Here is a 21,888-nt window from a genome sequence, read left to right as displayed (position 1 = left end):
GGCCTTGTTGTGGCTGGTGAAATTCTACTCAGCTTTCCTTACTGGTTTAACAAGGGGGTAAATTGGCCCCCCGACCACCTCTCAAGTTATTTTAGTCCAATATTAGAATTTGTTTGATATAAAAAATATATCAGTGTGGTAGAAGAACAATTCCAAGAAATCATAAAGGAGCCAGAATACTTTGTTGCACCTCGGCAAATTAATTTTGTTTTTTGAATTTATTTACTAAAATAATTGTAAATTAATTTGTTTCTTGATATATTTAAATTTGTTGAGATGCTGCACCTGCATGCTAAAATCCGTTTTTGTTGTAATTGTTGTTACATTTTTTTCCCAAGCGTTGTTTCACATTAAGTGATAAGTCAGCTTGCCATACCCACTCACTGACGGCTCGGGAGAGAGAGAGAGGGGACGGGAAGCGAGGGTCGCGCGCAGGGACTGAAAGGAGGAAAAAAAAAACGGATCGGGTGCGGAGCTCCGTGATGTGTCTGGGGTGCAGCCGAACCCGACAAAACACCGCATAGAGGGGATTAAAAGAGACTCTTTTTTTCCACAGGGTGCGCGCACACAACCGCTCTGGTGGGAGATTGAAAGCCGAGAGATTAACCCCGGAGAAGGACCGAGCGAGGCGAGAGAGGCGAGCCGCGGTGGGGCTGGAATCGGAGCACCAATCCCGGATGGCTAGGCGCGGCTGCCCTCGCTCTCTCTCCCACTCTGACCCGGCGGAGACTCTCGTAGGACCGCCGCGGGGCTCCGCGCTCCTGTGAGGAACGGTTCCGCCGCGTTTCCTCTGTCGCTTCATACCCGGGCCTGTTTCCGCTGGAACTGGACGGAGGGAGGGGGGCGATATTTTTTTGGGATCGGGCATAAACAAACAACCGCTCGGCTGGGTGAGCGTCCACCAGGCAGCCTCGGAGTGCGCGGTGAGATCTGCGTGTTTTTTTTTTCTCCAGCCCCGTCGGTGCGGGGTTACCGCGGCGTCCTGACATGGCTGTGTTAGACTGAAGGAGCCAGCGGCATTATGGGATGTAGCAGGACTGTGCAGTGACCCCCCGCTCGTTGGAAGGAAGCGTTCTGTCCGCGTACCGGAGCCAAACGCACAACGCGCGCACGCCCTCATCCTACCTGCCAGAGCGCACGCCGCGCCAGCAAGCCCCGCAGCCATGCCCGTCTTCAACGGCCTGCTGAAGGTCCGGGTGTGTGAAGCGGTGGACCTGAAGCCCACCCCGTGGGCATTGCGTCACGCCGTGGGGAAGAGCGGCTCCTTCCTGCTGGACCCCTACCTGGCCTTGAACCTGGACCAGACGCGACTGGGCCAGACCGCCACGAGAACCAAGACCAACAGCCCGGCGTGGCACCAGGAGTTCTGCACCGAGGTCCGAGAGGGACGCAGCCTGGAGCTGTCGGTCTTCCACGATGCCCCCATTGGCTACGATGACTTCGTGGCCAACTGCACCATCCAGCTGGAGGACCTGCTGCAGAACGGGACCAGGCACTATGAGGACTGGGTATGTGTGTGTGTGTGTGTGTGTGTGCGCGCCACAGGTTTGCATGAGGAGGATCACTGCGCGCAGGAGATTTAACCGCAAACTAACTAACGCAAAAAAAAAAACAAAAAAAAAAAAAACACAACAGCGCGGGTTGCATCAACACACAACTACAACTACCGCATCATTTGCATGGCATTTGTAATGCATTGTGTCATCATGTGGAAAGTACCTTCAGGTAGACACACGCAGGCTTCTGGGTCACATTGCATGGGGCAATAGTTTAATTTCCCTTTGACTAAAATAGCACCAGTCAGCTGCAATGGGTCTCTATCCATCCATCCAATTTTAAATAAAGCCGAGCAAGAGGATTATTTATATTTATATATATATATATATATGTGTGTGTGTGTGTGTAACAATAAATGTTTTAGTACTGAGCTGAAATCTCCGGCATGCATTTGTATTCAGTGTCCCGTGTGTGTGTTTTTAATATAAACTCAGGATAAATCCAGCTGTTCTGTGAAGGCATCAGAGGTTTGTTAGAGAACATTAGGGAACAATCATGGAGGACAGAGTTGTGGAGAAGTTTTAAAGCAGGATTAGGTTATAAAACGACGTCTCAAGCTCTGAAGATCTCACGGAGAAGAACACCGTGCAGCCCGTCCTCCAAGATGCAAACGTACCAAGACATGGCCGCCTACCTGAGGATTAATCAGAGAAGCGGCTGGAAGGTCCCATGGTAACTCTGGGGGAGCTGCAGAATACTACTCCAAAAAAATAAAATAAAAAATTCATGGATCTGTTGGATCTATTTAAGCATCTTCAGTTACTTTAACATGATTGTTTAATGTCCGACCCTGCTGACAGCGGAAAAAAATGTGTTAAAGTAACTAAAGATGCTTAAACAGATCCAACAGATGCATGGATTTAAGAAGACTTCCAAAAATGTTCACCTGGTTGCTGCTTTTATTTGTTTTGCTTTTATTAATATTTTGAAGGTATGTACCATTTTCTTGAAATTAGTGTATTTGTCCTTGATTTGAGCAGGGGACTTTAAATAATCTGCCAATGGAATAAGATTGTTGCAATTCACATAGGAACCACTTAAGTGCATTATATCTAGTCATTTTAGGGCTCAAAACACTCATTCCATTGGCAGATAATCTGATTTACCTGCTCGAATCAAGGACAAATACGCTAATTTCATGAAAATGTTACTTATGTTTGGTTCCCTTTTGCTGTAAAGAGGTGTTCAAAAACATGGGGAGGCGAATTCAAGTGCAGGCCACACTTTTAAGATTCTATTTTGTAAGAGATTTTGCCAGATAATGAGTCATTTCCCTTCTGCTCAATATGGAGCTGGTATGGGTCAATAGTAAGAGTCGTTTTCTTGCAATCCAAATGTTGTGGGTTCAATTCCAGCTTCTTCTTAACCTCATATCTGTGTCCTCTAGGCTGTTAAGTGGCAGGCACTTAACCTGCGCTTAACCAAAAGTGGCCTACCTGCATATATATATATATAAAGCCTCATAATTAAATTCTGTGGTCACAGCGTGACAATTTGTGAAAAAAGCACTTCTCTCTCTATCTATCTATCTATCTCTATCTATCTATCTATCTATCTATCTATATATATATTTCTTTTAGGCCCACATTCTCTGTTATCACCCTCTCAGACCTCTTTCTTTCGCTTCACCTTCAAAAGTCTGAAGTGATGTTGAGTTCTCAGTTGGCCAACATATGAGGAACCCAAACGTATTGCGCCTTTACAACCACAACGGCAACGTCTGACCGCCCGAGGAAATGAGCTCAGAGCTGCAAGCGCAGAATGGAGCGACAGCCTATGGTTTTAATGATGTAAATACTTTTAACAATCAGTAGGTATAGGTGGATGAAACGTTTACCTGTGCAGGAGACTGAAAAAGCTGCGTGTCCGCAGCGCTGAGCAGAAGCCCGGGTACGCTGATCATCGGCGCCAACGTCATTAATTTGGGGTATAATAATGGCAAATTAACTTTTAATGAAGTTTGCTTCTAATCAAAACGACCTCATGCTTTTTTTTATTTGTTTTTTTTTGCCATCACAATGCCTCTGGTTGGGTATTTGCCTCCTCTTCTCGTTTAAACTGGTTGGTTTTCTGTTGCAGACCTTGGTGGTAAGGATAGATCAGATTCAGATCAGAGGCGTTCAGAAAAGCCAGATGTTGGCCTCCATGTGCGTGTTTGTCAGTGTCCTGTTGGGCTTTAACCGGTCGGTCTGAAGTTGAACCGTCGTTCTTTGTTATTCTACCCCCCCCCCCACACTTTTTGTGAAACGCACCAGTACTACGAGCAGGAAAGCAGACCCTCAGCATGATGCTGCCGCCGCCGATTCTTGGCCCATTTCATTTCCTGTGTGGAAACAATTTGGGTCAGACAGCTGAATTATTACCAAACAAACGTCAAAACTGGTCGTAGAACAGATAAAGCAAAGTACAATTAACCGGCTGTAAAGGCCCTGGTGCTGTACTACATTTTGCCTTTAAATGTGATGCATTTCCTCCTTTTGTAAATGGGACAGCAGAAGTCCTTACGGTGGATTTGTCACCGTTAGATTTGTCACCGTTAGATGTTTGATGTGCGTCTCTTTAGGCTCCCTTACAGCTCCGGAGTATTTTATCATGTGAAAAACCGTCAGCGAGGCTGTCAATAAAACCGCTGCGGTGTCTAAAATAAAGACTAACAAACTGTAATCGATGAAAGTTTTCCTTGAAATGAGACGATATGTGCAGGACATGTGTGTTAGCTGAGGAATGGGAGTGAGGGCTTGTTCCTTCTGCAGAAGAGAGAAGCAGATTCCTCCCTTTGGTTCAACCAAGCAGCTTTTTTTTAAATAATAAAAGGATAGAAAGCTCAGATTAAATGATTGTAGGATCATGAGTCAATGTAATCAATCTATAGCTGGAAGTCTTTGTTTTCACATTACACTTTCAAGCTCTAAACTAAGCCTGTCGCAATAAGCGATGGATCAATTAATTGCATTCTAAATTGAAATGTGCTCGATAATTTTTCGTTTGCTGGTTTGTTTACCTTGTGTCTCCTTCTCTTTCTACTAAAGATGACAAAATGTTTCAGTCCGGTGTGTCGGTCTTGACTCACCTCTCCCCTTTCGGTTGCCTTAACGTAGGGAGGCGTTAACTCTTGCTGCTCTTAACTAATTGCCCTTTGTGGGATTAATAAAGTCGATTGAATTGAATTGGTACTTGCCAGGCGCATAGTCTCGTTACGTAGCCGAGAGTGCAGCATGAGAGCCCTGTGAGGAGTTGCAAGCCAGAGAAACGTTAGTTGAGATTTGAGAAAAAAAACAATTGGTTTTCGAAGCCGAACGCGGCAATACAACAAACATGGATCTGCACCTGAAACATAATCATCTTCCCAGCTTGGAAAATAGAAAATCCTGGAGTGTTTAATCGACATACAAAATACAAAATGGGCAGCGCGCACTCACAGTGTAGTTTAGGGTGACCAGATGTCCTGGATTTCTGGGGACTGTCCTTGTTTTGGACAACCTGTCCCCAGTTTAAGCTGTCCCCGGAAAATTCCCCCGATTTCAAAGTTTTATGAATGACTAAAAACATGTTGCGCGTAACAACAGTTAATATGGTAGCTGGTGGTGCTACTGATGGCGTTACAGATCGAGTAGAAGAAGAAGCGAGCGCACCGTCAGCCCAAAGTTGCATGTTTAAGATGTCTTCCAGTTCCGTTGTTGTGTACTTGCATTATTTTTTACGCCACTATCATTAGTTGAAAATGATCTCCAAACGACGATGTTATCGGTATAATTTCTCGAAAGGTTTATCGTTCAGCAAAATCTTTTATTATAGTGACAGGCTAACGTTAGCCAAACCCAGATTTGTGATATATTGTTTTAGGTGGAAGATGCTGCTATAAATTAAAAAGCTAGTGTCAGTATGAGGAAGTATTTAGAAGGTGTAAGCTGCTTTTTCACCCTTAAATCTTCCAGGTTTTTATTTTTGCTCTTCTAATATACATCCATCCACCGGCCACGCCCACTTCTACATGCAGACTGGTTTCTTCCTATCCTCACTCACACAGAGGAGCATTTTTTTTTTTTTAGACCAATTAATCTAACAGTTTTGTTTTTGGACTTTGAAGCTCGAGTACCCAGAGAGAACGCATGCATGCACAAGGAAAACATGCAAATCCATGCAGAGTTCAAGGGGTTGAACCCAGGACTGCTTTACTGCAAGGCTAAGAACTGCACCACCGTGCATTTTATCTTATAGATATATAAAAATCAGCTCTGGGATATAAAACCTTTTTTTTTTTTTTTTTTTTTTTTACAAATGCTGCTTATTTACTTTAGCGTTTTGTATTTATTAATGTATAGAATGCAATTTTTTAGAAGGATAAGACTACATTTCTGAGTTTTATACAGATAAATACTGCTTTCAGGTAGATTAACTTTTGACAATGATGTAATGCATAAAAAAGGAGAAAGGAAATTCACTGTGCTGATCTAACCTCTTAGGCTTTTTTTTGTAAATTCAACGCTATACAATTCTTTTACTTTTAGAGGCTGAACTAGACATTTGGATGTTTTTTTTTTTATTTATTTTTTTTTAGGGGAATTAAGGTAAGCATTTACCACATCAGGGTACGTAAGCATGTATATATAAATAGGGGCACTCACACGCATCTCAACTCTCAGCCGTCTACAGTTAGGTCAGAGCGTATGGATCACTCTGCTGATTGAGCACATCCTATCGATCTGCCAGCCGGCGCTTCAATACATCTGCCTCAGAGCAACGCAGGCCAACCGACTTCCCCTCCGTCCTCCTCCCTGCATTACTCCATTACTCACCACTCGTGCCTGCAGATTCTCACTCATCCTCACCCCCCTCTCCTCAGCAGGGGAAAAAAAAAATCCTTCTCATCTCACACTTACTCCCTCTCCTCTTCTAACCATCACCTTCCTCCTTCCTGCCGCCCTTGTTGGGCCGGGTATCCTCCTTTATCTGCTTCCTCTTAACGCTTCTTCAGTCTTCACTCTCCAAGTGGGGATGGGAAGGAATCGACGAGGAAGACGACGGAGATGTTTCACGGCGTGTCTGAGTCGGATCAGTCAAGGTTTTCTTTTCAAATGCTCAAAACATAGGTGCCGAAAATAGAGCAGCCTTTTCTTATACTAGATTATTGCAAGATTAAATGTTTTGAAGATTAAAAGAGTCTTCGGCAGTGCAATTGCTCTGAAAGGTTGCATTACTTCAATCCTGTACTTGTATCCATTGGAAGTATTAATGGTGTGATGACCTAGAGTAAAATATTTGCACATAATTTTAAAACATGGTGAAATAATTAGATTTTTTAAAAGGGAAAAAAAAAAAAAAAGCAGCAATTATTTGCATCCAGAAACGCAGTCAAATCTGTCTCTCGTGTAAGCGAGGGAAATTGTCGCAGTTGTGGGCACAGTCGCACTAATCCCCAAACAGATAGTTGCGGAGATAACTTTTCCTTCATCCCATTATTGCTCACGCTAAGTTAAGAAACTGTTAGGCAAGGCAAGGCAAATTTATTTATATAGCACAATTCAGTACAAAGACAATGCAAAGTGCTTTACATGATTAAAATATAGCAAAATAAAACAGAATAAAAGCAAGTAGGAATAAAATGTAGATAAAGAAAAGTGGTGATTCAGTTAACTAGAACAGTTGAAGGCAATCCTAAACAAATGTGTTTTTAATCTTGATTTAAAGGAACTCAGGCTTTCAGCACTTTTACAGTTTTCTGGAAGTTTGTTCCAGATAAGTGGAGCATAGGAACTAAATGCTGCTTCTCCACGTCTGGTTCTGGTTCTGGGTATGCAGAGCAGGCTGGAGCCAGAAGACATTAGTGGTCTGGAGGGTTGATACACTGATAACAAACCTAGGCCATTCAGGGATTTATAGACTAACAGAAGTATTTTAAAGTCTATTCTCTGAGATACAGGGAGCCAGTGTAAGGACTTTAGAACTGGGGTGATGTTCTCTACTTTCTTAGTCTTAGTGAGGACGCGGGCAGCAGCGTTGTGGATCAGCTGCAGCTGTCTGACCCACTTTTTAGGCAGACCTGTGAAAACACCGTTGCAGTAATCAATTCGACTAAATATAAACGCATGGATTAGTTTTTCCAGATCCTGCTGAGACATTAGTCCTTTAATCCTGGAAATGTTAGCAAATCTGTTAGCAGACCGATTAGCTTCCACTATATTGGGTTTCGCTACCTTTAAGTACACTTACACTAACAACGTTCACAACATATTCATCCAACGTTTACGTCACTGTTCTGGCTCTGACTAGTTAAAATTTGAGTAATTTATCCTGAACTAAAACAGCTATCCCCTCAAACATGCAGCACTGCGCACGTTCGTCATGCACCGTGTGTGCGTTTAGCATGTTTTGTCTGATGACCAGTGACACAGACTGAGTGACAGAAGTTGGTTAGCGGCTAGCGTTAGCTTTCTAAAAATTTCCTTATTTATCATCGGCTCAACGGTAGTGAAACCAATATTTGTGTTTTTGAAATATGAGTTTGGGAAGCTTACTCTTTGGTAAGCTGTGCCCACAGCTGCAGAGTAGTAGCCTTCTGTTAGTCAGCTCACTGTCAGTGCACAGCTGCATGTGGGATACATTGGCTATGTTAGGTTACTGTATTCTTAACTCGACCGTACTCCAGTTATTTTAGTACGTTAATGCTTTTTTTACCATATCCTGTTACCACTTAGAGATAATGCATTAACTTATTTTAGAAAGATTGGATTTCTGGGGGTTTTCTACTATTGCCGGTTAGCATACGAGGCAGATTAAGGTCAAAATCAGCCGATTTTGCTGTGTGGCAGCCTGTTAGACGCAGCTGTACTTCCTACCAGAATTTTACCGTCTCTTTAAATTTCTTCACAGACCGACTGCAAACTGAAAACAGCCTCCTCACTTAGTGTCTCCTCAAACTGAGATTACATCTTAATCTCCTAGCTCAGGTGCACCAAGTCTGACGGAAACGTCCGTTAGACGATAATATATTAGCTGATTATGGTCGATCCTCGTGTTGGTCCATCGGGGTTTATCTATATGCTCACATCACTGGCGCACAGTGAGCAGATGATGTCACAGCTGAGCAAATGGGGGTTTGGAGTCTGGCTGAGAATCAGGCAGGCGGTGACGTTTACATTGGGCTTTCACATTCACGCTGAAAAATCAAAAGCACTTGCACTGTGGTTGACCCTTTAAAAAGTCGGAAAATCGTTCCACTTTTTCAGAATTGGAAAGAATCGCCTCTCATGCAGGTATAGTTAACCGCTTACGGGCCTTTTTAGTGGGAAATACACCCGACCAAAAGGATGAGGACAGCAAGTATGTGTGAAATACATACTTGCTGGATTGGTTGGGAGAGGAGTTTTACCTATCGAAATACAATTTTGATAACATGTCTATAAGGATCTGCTTCATTTTAATGTTTTTATGTTCGGTTCACCACATTTTAAGTGTTTATCACAAAAAGGGGCTCGGCCAATCGCACTGCCGTATTTCAGTGCTTTTAAGCATCTATATGATGAGAACATCATAAATGACTTAGACTTGTATGCACAGAGTGCGTACAGAACAAGATTTAATTTGCATACAGCTTAAGAATTTCAGTGAATTGCAGTGGATTTCAGAATAAAGTAGCTTTGCAGGATAATAAAGTAACTTAGCAAGAAAATAAAGTAACTTAGCAGGAAAATAAAGTAACTTAGCAGGAAAGTAAAGTAACTTTGCAGGATAATAAAGTAACTTTGCAGGATAAATGAAGTAATTGAGGAAACATGGCATTCCAGTGACTTTGAGCTTGGCATGATAGTTGGGGATTGATTGGATCTTTATTCAGTAAACTGAAGCTGTGTGGAGGGAAAAAAACATTTTTTTGATGGCAGAGGACAACAGGTAGACTGGTTCAAGATAAAATAAAAAGGCAACAGTACCTCAGATAACCACCTGTTGCTATCAGCTAGTGCAGAATACCATCTTAATAGAGCCAACATATTGGACCTTGAGGTAGATCATGCCACAGCAGCAGAAGACCATACTGAGGACCACTTATATCAGCTAAGAACAGGAAGGTCACAGATTTTTTTAACCTAACTCTGACAATGATTGTGTGATACAAAGAGTCTTGATTTGAAGCTCTGATACTCAGATGGTAGGGTCAGAGCTTGGCGTGACCAACATAGAAGCATGGATCCATCCTGCCTGGTTTTAGTGGTTGAGGTTGGTGGTGGTAGTTTAATTGCGTGGTACATTTTTTCTTAATACGTTTTGGGCTCCTTAGTACCTAATGTTCATCGGTTAAACACAGCAGTCTACCTTTATGACCACATTGTGGTCATTGTGTTTCTTAAACAGATCACTGCACTCCAGTCCCAAAGGCAATGAGATTCCTACCGGGCACTGGCCAGGTGAACTTGATGAAGAGGCCAGTGGTTGTAACTCCAGTCTGTTTCTGTAAAATCTCGCTCTAGAGTCAACATCACTAGCAGACAGTGAAACCAATGATTTAGGATTTACCCTCACCCTTCCTGATCAAATTTTCATTGAGCAGCATTAAAAAGAGGACATTGCCTTCTTTATAAACAGGAAACTGTGACCGAAACACCAAAGGTAGAACGATGTCTACGTACAGTAGTCTGTTTGCGGTCGAAGGCCGGCTAGGGCTGATCAAAATGGGCTAATTAAGCCTAACCATGGAATATTTTTGTTCAGGCTAAATTTGGACGGGACTTTGTGGGCTTAATGCAGCCGATTCCAACATGTTTTTATGAGCTAAATAAAGACGAGGTCTGGCCAACCTTTAACAGGCAAAACAGTCTTATCGACGTCCAATGTTTGGAGTCCCATTACACGGTTTCCTGCTGAAGCCAGGGCCCCTCACGTTACTTTTTGTCTCACTTTCTCCCCCTGCCTTGTCATCTCTCTCCCGATCTCTCTGGTCCCTTCTTGTTCTCTTTTGTCTTCCGCCACTTCTCTGTCTCCCGTGGACCTGCTTTGAGTCGCTGGTGAAATATTAACCAGGCTTTGATGCTTATTAATTGTCCCACTCAGTAATTGAGATGCTCGGTGGAGCCCGTACCCATGGCGACAGCAACAGTCCGTCCCCATGGTAACAGTCTCTCGCCCACCGACACACCAGAGAGAGAGAGAGAGGGGTGGGGTGGCAGCTGGGTGAGAGTTGGTGGGAGATGCAGGACAGATGGCAAAAAGTAGAACTGGGTATGGGTTCTTTAAGGCACCGGGATAAAACTTCGTAACACTTGCAGGGTTTCTTCGTCTCTCACGGCCGCGCCTTAAGGGAAACTCCTCTTCGGTTACCCGCATAGATATGCAGATGGCGCATGCAGAGAGACCCATCTAAATACAATTTACCTACACTGTCTACGGTGCTCCAAGTAACCAGAGGCGGCATGTCATCTCGCTGTGCAAAAAAAAAAAAAACAAACGCATTCTGAAAACAATCTGTTCTGAAATCTGCAACTAGAACGTTTCATTTTGGAGAAAAATAACGCGCTTCATTAAGGCAGTGGGGTGAGGCAAAGAGGATTACCGAGCAGGTCGTTGAATTAATGACTCTATCTAAAAATAAAAATAAAAATCGAGTAGGTCCTCTGGATGGGATCTGCTTTGTTTGAACAAAGAACCCGTCCAGTGGACCTACTCGGTTTTCTTTTTCTTATTTTTATTTTTTCGACCTGGGATTATTGAGAGGCATCAGGGCGACTCTATCTAAAGCAGCTCGTCACTCTCTCCACTGAGAATATTGTGGGTGTTTCTGCCTTTTCACAGTGCCATGGAAAAGCTGTCACTGCATCTACCATGCGCTTTCACGCCGTACTCAACACCCAGATTTGCTGCCACAACATTAATGAACCACCACGGTCTCACCACAGATGTTCTTGGCACGCTCAAGATGGACTCTCTAACCCGACGTTCTAGCCCATCTATTTTACCATCGTAGTTCGCTAGGAAAATGGTCAGAAGGGGGTCTTTACTGAAAGCGTGCTTTCAGTAAAGATTTTTCACAACTTATATAACATTTATTTTAGATTTCTTACTCTTTCCAATGTATTATTAGTAGTCCCTAGTTGATAGGGATGCATCAGTCGGCCAGATCAGCCGGTTCTGATACTGAAAAATTATTAATTAATTGCATCACAACGAAGAACTAACACAGTTTTTGCTCTATATATTTTTTTGAGTTTAGTGAAATTAGAAAAAAAATCATACAACATACGTATGTCTTCATTGATAAATGACAATAAGCTCACTGCAAAAATGGAACAAAAAGTAAGTGAAATTTTCTTGAAATCAGTGTATTTTTCCCTGATTAGAGCAGGTAAATAAGACTATTTGCCAATGGAATAAGATTTTTGCACTAAAAATAGGAACAATTCATCTCCATCATCATCTTATTTCAAGTGCAGGATATCTAATTATCTTATTTTAGGGGTAAAAATACTCATTCCATTGGCAAAAAGTCTTATTTAGCTCCTCAAACCAAGGAATAATACACTAATTTCAAGAAACTTTTACTTACTTTTAGTTCCCTTTTCGCAGTGCTTGTAATTAGTCGATTATCATTTGGATTCAAAACTAGTACCTGGATCAAATAATCTGCAGTGCATTTCTTTTCTCTTTCTTTCCCTTTAGAATAAAAAGTCAGGAACAACTTTTAGAGCCTCAAACAAAGTCAGAAATCTGCATCAACCTGAAAAAGCCTCTTTGGTGCATCTTTACTCATTTGGCTTTTAAATGTTTTACCCATTTGCATCTTAAGTCCTTTAAATGTGGCGGTAAAAGAAGTAGGAAGGGGTCTCAGAGGAGGAGAAAGATGAGCGTTTTGGAGGAGATGAAAGGAAGACAGATTATACTGGGACCAGAAAGGACAGAGAGTGATGAAGTAAAGGAAGCTGGAGGTGAGGTGTAGAAGCTCTGTGTACATGTAAATATGTCCTGCTGAAGGTTGAGAGGCTGCTAAAAGCTTGTGGGGGTTTTGAGACACGAGGAGCAGCCTGTGGAACGATAGCTTGCCGGGCCAGGTCTGACATCAGCCAGCTATAGTTGGACATTTTTCAACAGCACGTCACATGCTCATCAGCAAAAGTCAGAGGGGACCAGTGACCATACTTTAAATGCCCCGACCAGGTTCATTTCCATGTTTATGAACAAAAACTTACTAAATAAAGACATTTATGTCCGTATTGTTAACTGCTTTATCAGTTCTGGTGCTTTATTTACATGACATTAAATTAAATAACGCCATTTTAAATCAGTACTTCCTTTGAACATTCGTCATTGTTTTCTTACATGTCCTTATCAACAAAATTTCTTTGAAATTCCTGCATTTTTCACACTGTTTTGACCTACAGTACATACATTTTTTTTAGTTTTATTGTTTTTTTTCTTAAATATTATGATTTTAAGTAGATATTATGCACAGAACAATCAGCTGCTGACCTGTATTTGCTGATTATGAGATTGACAGCCCCAGACCGGTCAGTCAGTGAATACAAAATATTAGGCTACTACTAGTAACCACACTCTTCTGTATTGTTGCTGTTAATTAGTGAAAAAGAGGACTATAATAAGCGATGTGCTGTGAATACAACTTCGGCTGTAATTGTCAGATTTTTAGCTTGACTGACACTAACTGGGGAACTTAAGTTTGACCAGGTTGTGGTAACAACTCTCTTTTGTGTGGAAGTTGTTACTGTGGGAAGAGCACTCAATGTCAGATGTCTTCAGTATCAGCGAGGTGTTTAAAATAAAGTCAAAGAAAGGCCAGAGATGTAAGAACCTATTTAGAAGTAAGCATTATTTTGTTTAAAATTTGAGACATTTCTCTTGCTCATTTAGGCTGCAAGATAGCGAGAGAGAGCAAAACCCTCAGTGCACAACAGGTAGCTAAACAGGCTACAACCAAAGTTCTCTGCTTTATTCTTTCAAAGCTTGAAAAAAACTGGTGGATCACACTGGGTTTGGAAATTGTCAGCTTTTCATTAGTCTCAGGGTTAAGGTAAGAATTTATACACTCAAGGGAATACACACAGACCCTTCTGTTTTGTAATGTTTGCTGCTTTAGCCATTGCTACTACCAGTGTAAGACAGTTTAATGCAGTAATGATTTTGTCTTTGTTTCAAAATAATCGTAAAAATGTATTTTCCTGTTATTATTTTTAAGAATAAAAAAAAGAAAATCGGATTAGGGAAAAATTGGTATCACCAAATCACAAAAGTCATTGTGATTGGTGAAACTAACATTGCCCCAAAAGGTAAAAAGGTATTGTAAAAACACAGTCAGGTCTGGGATAGCTGGCTATTTTGTACACCTAGCTGCACCTGGAGCGTTGTGTGTTGCAGCAATACGTAACGTGGGCTGTCAGTGTCCATCAAGCTAATAACTTAAGCTAATGTTGGCTTATGTTCAGGAGGTTTACTCCTAAACTGTTGCAGCCAGGAGCTTTACTGACCTTTTTATGTTCCTCTCAAACCTTGAGGCATCGATTATTTTGACAATCCTACCTTGGTATTGCTGTTACTAGTGTATGTGTATATATATATATATATATATATATATATATATATATATATATATATATATATATATATATATATATATATATATATATATATATATATATATATATATATATAAAAACATTCATAAAATTAACAAACTGCTTAGCCTGGCATGAGGTTGGGAGCGGAGCTTATACTAGTGGAAACCGAGCTAATATATAATATGTATTTATAGCATAGGGCTGGGAGATGGTTTAAAAATAAAATCTCAGATTTTTTTTACTGATTGCGTGTAATCGTTTTTCTTCCCTTTTTGTTTTATAAAAACTAGATAAAATTATTTTTAAGGCTTACTTTTATTTCAGTAATCTTACCTGGGAGTTGACCTGAATTTAAAGTTTAACTTATGACGAGTTTTAAAACATGCTTACAAAACAAGATGGCAGGCCTGACCATTGCAAATGATGAAAATATAACAAATAATGTTTGCTGTAAGTTGGTGTTACACATCTAAGAACAGACTTAACTTCCCTTGTGCAACTTCACACCAACTTAAAAAAATAAGTGCCTTGTCTTAGGGTAAAAAGGTTTCCTCTTTGTCGCATTTTGACAATATATTTTCCTAAACCTAAATTCAACATTGTATGCTATTACCAAAAATGTTTCTCCTTTTGGGACTGATACAGTGTAAGGTTTCACAGAAGCCCTAGGGAGTACATATGCATAAAATAAATAAATAAAAAGTCTTCATTTTCCAAAACTAAATCTTCAGCAGCTGCAAATTTGAATTAATTAATAAAATCGATTAAGCGCCAAGCCCTAGTACAGCATATATAAGTATATAATAAACCATATTCGGTGACCTCTAGCCTTATACAACAGCTTGTTATCACTTCTATTTCTAATTTACATAATTATCGAGCTGGAAGGATAAAAAATTTTTTTAATGCTGTTCTTATATCTTCCTGTTTTTTAGTTGTTAAACAAAATGTCTCTGGCTTTACAAAAACCAGCCCCACAATCTGAATTGGCTCATCTGTGGTTTTAAGATGTAACTCCCAACTCCTAGAAAGATGGCACAGAGCACAATATTTTGCACTGCAATATATTTCAGTCTGTGTTATGAATACCAACCATTAGTTTGGAGCTTGACTACAGTTTGAAGCAGTTAAATTTTGTTCAATTAGAAGCATTTAAACTCTGGTCATCTTTGACAGGCATATTCGAGCTATTCCCAATTACTGACGCGGCGTCGAGCATATCTCACCTTTGCCTTTTGGGCACTGGAGTGGGTGGGCTGTGGCATATTTTTATCCTGAAAGTGGGGGTCACTGTCGCAAAAAAAAAAGGTTAGGCGCCACTGCCATCACTGACCTTTTGAAGCAACTGAGAGCCTGAGGCAAAAATAGAGAAGGCTTAAGTTTTAGCTGCTTTGCAACATAAGACGTTCCTCTGCCAAATCATGAAGTCAGATATTATTAAAGAAAGAGAAGCAATCTTTAATTGTCATTGCAGTTGTACATTCCAACAAAATTTGGTCTTCTGCATTTAACCCATCCCTTAGGGAGCAGTGGGTGGCTTTTAGAGCACCCAGGGAGCAATCTAAGGGTCTTGCTCAGGGACCCATAGTGGCAGTCTGCGGGGATTAAACCAGGCACTTATAACCTTCTCACAGCGATACAGCACTGCTCTAACCACTTGGCCACCACTCCCACTAAAAAAACCCACTAAGGACCTGTTCTAAATTGAATGCTTCCTACTAACGTTTTTGCCATCCTGTGTCGGTTTAGGAAGAATTAAAACTACAAATCAGTAGCAGCAGAGGACTTTTATAAATGGGACAGTATTACGTCCTCGTTACCTCTTTCTGTCCTCCTTGTTTTTACTTTTTTTTTTTTTTCACCAGCTGTGTTTTTCATCCTAACTCACTTTCATTTCTGACCCAAAGACTCCGTGCCCTCCACATGGCAAGTTGCCGGACAGCGACGTCATCAGGCACGCCCCTTGTTGACCTACTGGTTAAGTAGGGCAGCCTGGATTTAAGATGTACTGAGGTCCCGCTCACAATGGACTCACACACGTACATAAAAAAGAAAAAAAACCAAACAGGCACACTGCTCTGTTCACTGACTCCAAAGCGGGTCATCGCTCTGTTGCCCGGGTGTGTGCATGCTGCAGGGTGGCAGATGCGTGTTTTCAGTGGAGGGTAAGGAATGGGAGGAAATCTGAGAGCCCAAAGTTAAGCAGGGGAAATCAATACCGTAGGTCGCCTTTCTTCCAGGTTTGGAATCAATCCCTTTTTTGTAGGTCTACGACATACGATTTCAATTTACCAACTCTCACCAGTTATTCGGTTGTATTGTAGATAAAAACTGTTTATTCGAGGGAGAGGCCCTTCTTAAGGTCATTATAAAATCAAATGTAAAACGTTGAGTTTACTTTCTAAAACCCATTCTTTCTGAAACGAATGAATACGAAAAATAGGAGAAATCCAGGAGGTGAATATGTGCTAAAAAAACCCACAGGTTGAAGCTACTACCAGTTCTGGTCACGTGATCAAAATATTGTAATCAGATCAAATACTGAAAGATGCAGATGCATCATTATCAAGAAGTAACACTTTTATTCAATCTGTAAACTCATGTTTTTAGTTTAATACAAATCTGATATAGATGACTGGGTCGTAAGCTTTATTGGACAAATAATCATTAGCTCGTAATACGTACATTCATTTTGGTTTAATAGTTTAAATGTGTAATTTTCCTTAGAAAGAAAATTGGAATCAGTGCATCAAACATCATAGAAATTCAGAAATCGGTATCAACCGGTAAAAACCTGATCGGTGCATCTCTCAGTAAAAGAGCTCTTGCCAAAGGGTTGGACACCTTACAGGAGTAATATTGTTGTATCATTTTTTTAACGACCACACCGAGACATTGCTTAAATTACCTTAGCACAAAGTGGTCAAAGAAAGCCATAATTTAAATGATAGCTGGTGGTAATGTTGCAAACTGTTTCCTTGTTAGATGCCACTGTTTTTAGTAGATTCCACTCTTTAAATCAGAAGAAAAAAACAGCTTATGATAATAAATACGTCATCCTTACACTGAGCTTTGTATATAAATTTAACCCCAACAACAACAACAACAACAACAAAAGCAGTTTCCCTGTTTTTCCAGTGGTTATGATAAGAAAATCAGCTGTTGGCACAAATATTTCTGTTTAATCCAAAACACTAGTTATCGGAGAGGGGATTTTATTTCATAATTTGTACCACCTAAGAGGGGTTAAAGTGAAAAGGCTGAGTTATTCTATGCAGTGAAAGTGCTCTCAGTATTTTTCTCCTCTTCCTCATTCTCTATGTGAAGCAGAAAGACAAAATCTGCTAGAAACCCCGATAATATCCGACTTTTTTTTAAAAAAAGGAAAGGAATAGGAGATGTCAAGATGCTCCTTTAAATCATTAAACTGAATGATTCAAACAAACGCATCAGGGCGTTTTGTCCCTTTTAGCCTTTCCTATCTTACAATATTTCAAAATGAACATTTCATTGCATCTTTCTCATTTTATTGGAGATGTGCGGTCGTATCAGTTGAAAGTTCACCCGGCTGATGTCTAAGTAGCTGATTTTAAAGACCCCGGCACCACACAGTCGCCTCTTTGTCCGACGGTTTCATCACACGCGATGACCAGACCGTCACGGTAGAAAAGATACTGGGCTGAAAATAAAGGGGGTACACTTTGTTTAAAAATAAAAAAGGGAATCATTTTCAGAATTATATCTATTATCCGATTAGATCATTTCCACCAATCTCACAGCCCCCCCCGGCCGAGGGCCCCCCTTATGCAACTTGGATCTTTCTGAGGGCTGTTTTCATCCAATTGCAGTGACTGCGGCTGCTCATCAGACCGTCTGCCAGTCCATCTGGATATCACACGCTCATCTGCACTGTTTGTGATCTTTAAGATGACTAAACAGGCTTTAATGATGGAACTGGAAATGTCCATTCTTTTAATCTACGGTGTCTTGCAAAAGCGTACATAGATGTTCACAACTTGTTCCGTTACAACAGTAGACTTAAATTTTATTCTACAGTTTTCTACATTTTTTTTTCTAAATAAAGATCTGAGAGGTGTGGCGTACATTATTGTTCAGTCCCCCCCCCTGAATAAAAGCTCTGTATAACTGTCTTTGTCTGCGTGGGTATAGGTGATGATGACTAGAGGTCAGCCGATACATCGCCTGGCCGATATTTTGGGGCAATATTTGCGTTTTTTTCCCCCCTGTATCGGCCGATATGTGCATTCGTTCGCCAATCCATTATCTAAAAACACATGTCCAGTTTCTGTTCTACCTTTGAAACTGCGGTCTGAAGCTGATCATTAATATTAGCTGGTTTAAACGCAGGTGTTGAGACTTGTGTAAATTTAGACATAGACATAGACATAGATAGCTTTATTTGTCATTTTGTATGCACAAAGTGCGTACAGAACGAAATTTCGTTTGCATATAGCTTGAAAAATCACAGTAAATTGCACTAATTTTCAGGATAAAGATGCAGCAGCGATTAATGTAAACAATTGAAATGTAAGACAATGTAAACAATGCATAATACATACCGTGCTATTCACGGTATCCAGATGCAGCAGCAATTTATGTAAATAATTGAAATGTAAACGATGTAAAACAATGTAACAATGTAGACAATGCAGAGGAAATAGACAGTGTACTATTCACGGTATCCAGGAGAGTATTATTAAAACCGTGTAATATATGAATGTGGTACAGAGTCCATTTTGGGGCTTCAGCAGTTCATCAGTCTGAAGCATATGTGCAAATGTGTAAATGTGCAGTTATGCGAGTGTGGTGCATTGTCCATTTTGGGTTTCAGCAAAATTTTGGGTTTTTGTTGCCATTGTGTCATTTTTATCATGTAAATGGAGGAAGAAAAAGCTATAATCGGCAGCACATATCAGGTATCGGTTAGACTGATGTCAAAATAATCGGTATCGGCATTGGCCTTAAAAAAAAAAAAGCCTTTATCGACCGATCTCTAGTGATGAGAGTGGGCAGGAAGGTTCTCTTCTAGAGGTCTGGCTTACAGCGGATCTGAAGACATGTCTGACTGAAGACACACGCTGTTGTTTTACTACAGACTTGTCAAGAGGATGCTCAGGGTTGTCCACCAAGTTCTGCATTTTATGAAGCATCCTTCTTTGTACAGACATCTCCAGAAGCTATAGAGTAGTCCCCAGGACAGATCCACACCTTTCTTTAACAGCTTTTTGAGCTCTGAAGCTGCTACCCAATAACCTGACTCTAGCCAGATTGATATCGCTCCGCCTAGCTTCACTCACATCCATCTGGGACCTCTCCCATAGAGAGTGATTTCTCCAACCAATTTTATTGTCCCAGCCAATCAGGACGCAGGGCTGGAGTTTCATAGATGTGACGTAGTGGAGAAGCGACCGTGAGACTGTTTTGATTTAGACAGCAATGGCGGTTAGCATCGAGGAAGCAAGCGTTAACATTGATGCTGCTATTTCTTCCGTGTTGTCCAATCTACATAATATTGTTTCATTAAAAGAACATCAGAGAACGGCTCTGAAGGCTTTTGTTGGTGGAAACGATGTTTCCTGACCGGATTTGGCAAGTTTTGTTTTTCGGGGTGCGCCCGTGGCGGAGCGGTTAGCGCGAACCATATAAGGAGGCCTTTAGTCCTCGATGCGGTCGGCCCGGGATCGACTCTGACCTGCGGCGCTTTGCCGCCTGTCTTCCCCCCTCTTCCTGTCAGCTCACTGTCAATAAAACGCGTGCCGCTAGAGGCACAAACATGTTTTTTCCTGCGTCGCTCTCACAGCGTCACGGGTTGGCTTCGGTGTGAGTGGTTGAAATAGCACGTCGATAAAGATGACAGACAAGTGGCTTATCCAATCATATGCAAGGATTTTTGATAAGGTCCAGCCTTCAAAAAAGGCAATTCCTATGTAGAGGTCCCAGATGTATGTGAGTGAAGCTAGGCGGAGTGAAATCCATCTGGCTAGGGTCAGGTTAGCTACCCAAACAGGTGTTGGCAAAAGAGATTACACTCTCCTCGACTGACCTGTATTAGATCTTCAGATGTTGGGACAGATCCTCCATCGGATATAGACCTGGAATGGTTGGGCTGTTGCTACAAATGATTATTCTTCCCCACACTTTTCAGCTTCAACTTCACAATATAATGTTTGTGGCCTTATTTGGTCGAGAACAATACTATAATAGCCGTTTCAACGCACACAATACTTCTTTGACCTATTCGCGAGAACATATGAACTTAAATATTTGCAGAAAACTGAACAATGAAGGAATAAATAGGATCTTAAGCGTTTTTGATTTATGACCCCTAGTGGTGTCCCAACTCCTGACCCAATATTTGGGAACTGCTAATCTAAACCATTCCACTGCAGTTTGGGTTCTGGATTTGGATTGTTGCCCCACTGGAAGATGGACCTCCACCCAGTTATTTGCAGCCTCCACCAGGTTTATCCCCAGGATTCCCCTGCATGAACCCCAACCATCTTCCCTGTCCCTGCAGAGGAAAAGCATCCCCACAGCATGATGTCACCATTATGTTTTACTAGATGGTCTGATTAGGGTGATAAGCAGTTAGTAACACCCCCCCCCCCCCCCCCCAACACACACTTCAAAAACAGACTAAACTGAACTAAAATTAAGTTAAAATTTTCTTGAAATTAGTGTATTTGTACTTTATTTCAGTAGGTAGATAAGATAATCTGCCAATTGAATAAGATTTTTGCATTTAAAATAGGAAGAACTCATCTCCATCAACTTATTTCAAGTGCATTATATCTAATTATCTTATTTTAGGGGTAAAATTACTCTTTCCATTGGCAGATAATCTTATTTGCCTGTTCAAATCAGGGACAAATACACTCATTTCAAGAAAATTTTACTTATTTTTAGTCCTGTTTTTGCTGTGCGCACACATATTGTGTGTTTTTTGTTGATAAAATGACACAGAGAGACTCTTTTGAGAAGGCGCTAGATGTTATTTAGGGTTATCACAGTATAGGAGTCTGAAAAGGCACTCCCCGTTTTTTTCCAAAATGTCTGTAGGAAATGTTTAACGTACAGCTTTCTTGTTCTTTTACTTTACAATTATTGGCCGTCTGAAGTTTGCGGTGTGAATTGTGTGCCAGGCGTTCCACCTCGCAGAGTTGTTGAAGCCATGTTGCTGGTGGCGGGTGGAATCTCTTCCCACCCACCGGCACAAAGCTCCGGCTCTTCTTACGTTATTAGCCGTTTGTGATGTTACATTAAAGATGCATGACTGTCACGCAGTCTCACTCAGCATGAGCCTCCTGTGTGCGCTTGAGTTGCGGCTCGACAAGAAAGAGGGACAAACACACACACACACACACACACACTCGCATGTCGGTCGTGTGAAAGTGCCGGAGCTCTCTCAAAGCCCAAATTTGTCATTTGACAGATGGATGTGGGAGGCTGTCACAGAGACTAAACGCTCCGGAGAGAGAGACAGAGAACTGTCTGGTTGGACGGCGATAGTGAGCTCGGTGGACTGAGAGTGGGAGGGGGTTAGCCACGCAGTATTGATATAATACAAGCTTTGAGTGCCCTGTCTGCCTGGTTGAGTGCTTCTTTGTGCTGCTGCATATGGCTCCTGTGTGCTTTTTATTGCATCAGTCGTATGTGAGAGCCTGGCAGATTGAATGAGCGTAACGGAGTTAGGTCTTTAGGCGTTAACCTCGCTCTGAAGGCCGGTTTGAATTAGCCGAACACCAGCGTTCGT

At 41.4% G+C, this 21,888-nt stretch overlaps 1 protein-coding gene across 4 annotated transcripts in view; it reads left to right on the top strand.

Moving 5' to 3' along the window:
* Nucleotides 1-391: 391 nt before the first annotated feature.
* Nucleotides 392-21,888, top strand: part of prkcea (protein kinase C, epsilon a) — a 62,515-nt gene continuing 41,018 nt past the window's right edge. For all 4 annotated transcript variants that reach the window (XM_036141991.1, XM_036141990.1, XM_036141989.1 and 1 more), the window contains exon 1: nt 392-1,508. In XM_036141991.1, the coding sequence (XP_035997884.1) occupies nt 1,164-1,508 (345 nt within the window). In that variant the 5' untranslated portion in view covers nt 392-1,163. The remainder of the gene's footprint in view (nt 1,509-21,888) is intronic.

Source organism: Fundulus heteroclitus, chromosome 10, assembly GCF_011125445.2.
Source record: "Fundulus heteroclitus isolate FHET01 chromosome 10, MU-UCD_Fhet_4.1, whole genome shotgun sequence".
NCBI lineage: Eukaryota > Metazoa > Chordata > Actinopteri > Cyprinodontiformes > Fundulidae > Fundulus > Fundulus heteroclitus.
Note: the sequence above shows the minus strand (reverse complement) of the source record. Positions and strands in the feature narration are given on the sequence as shown.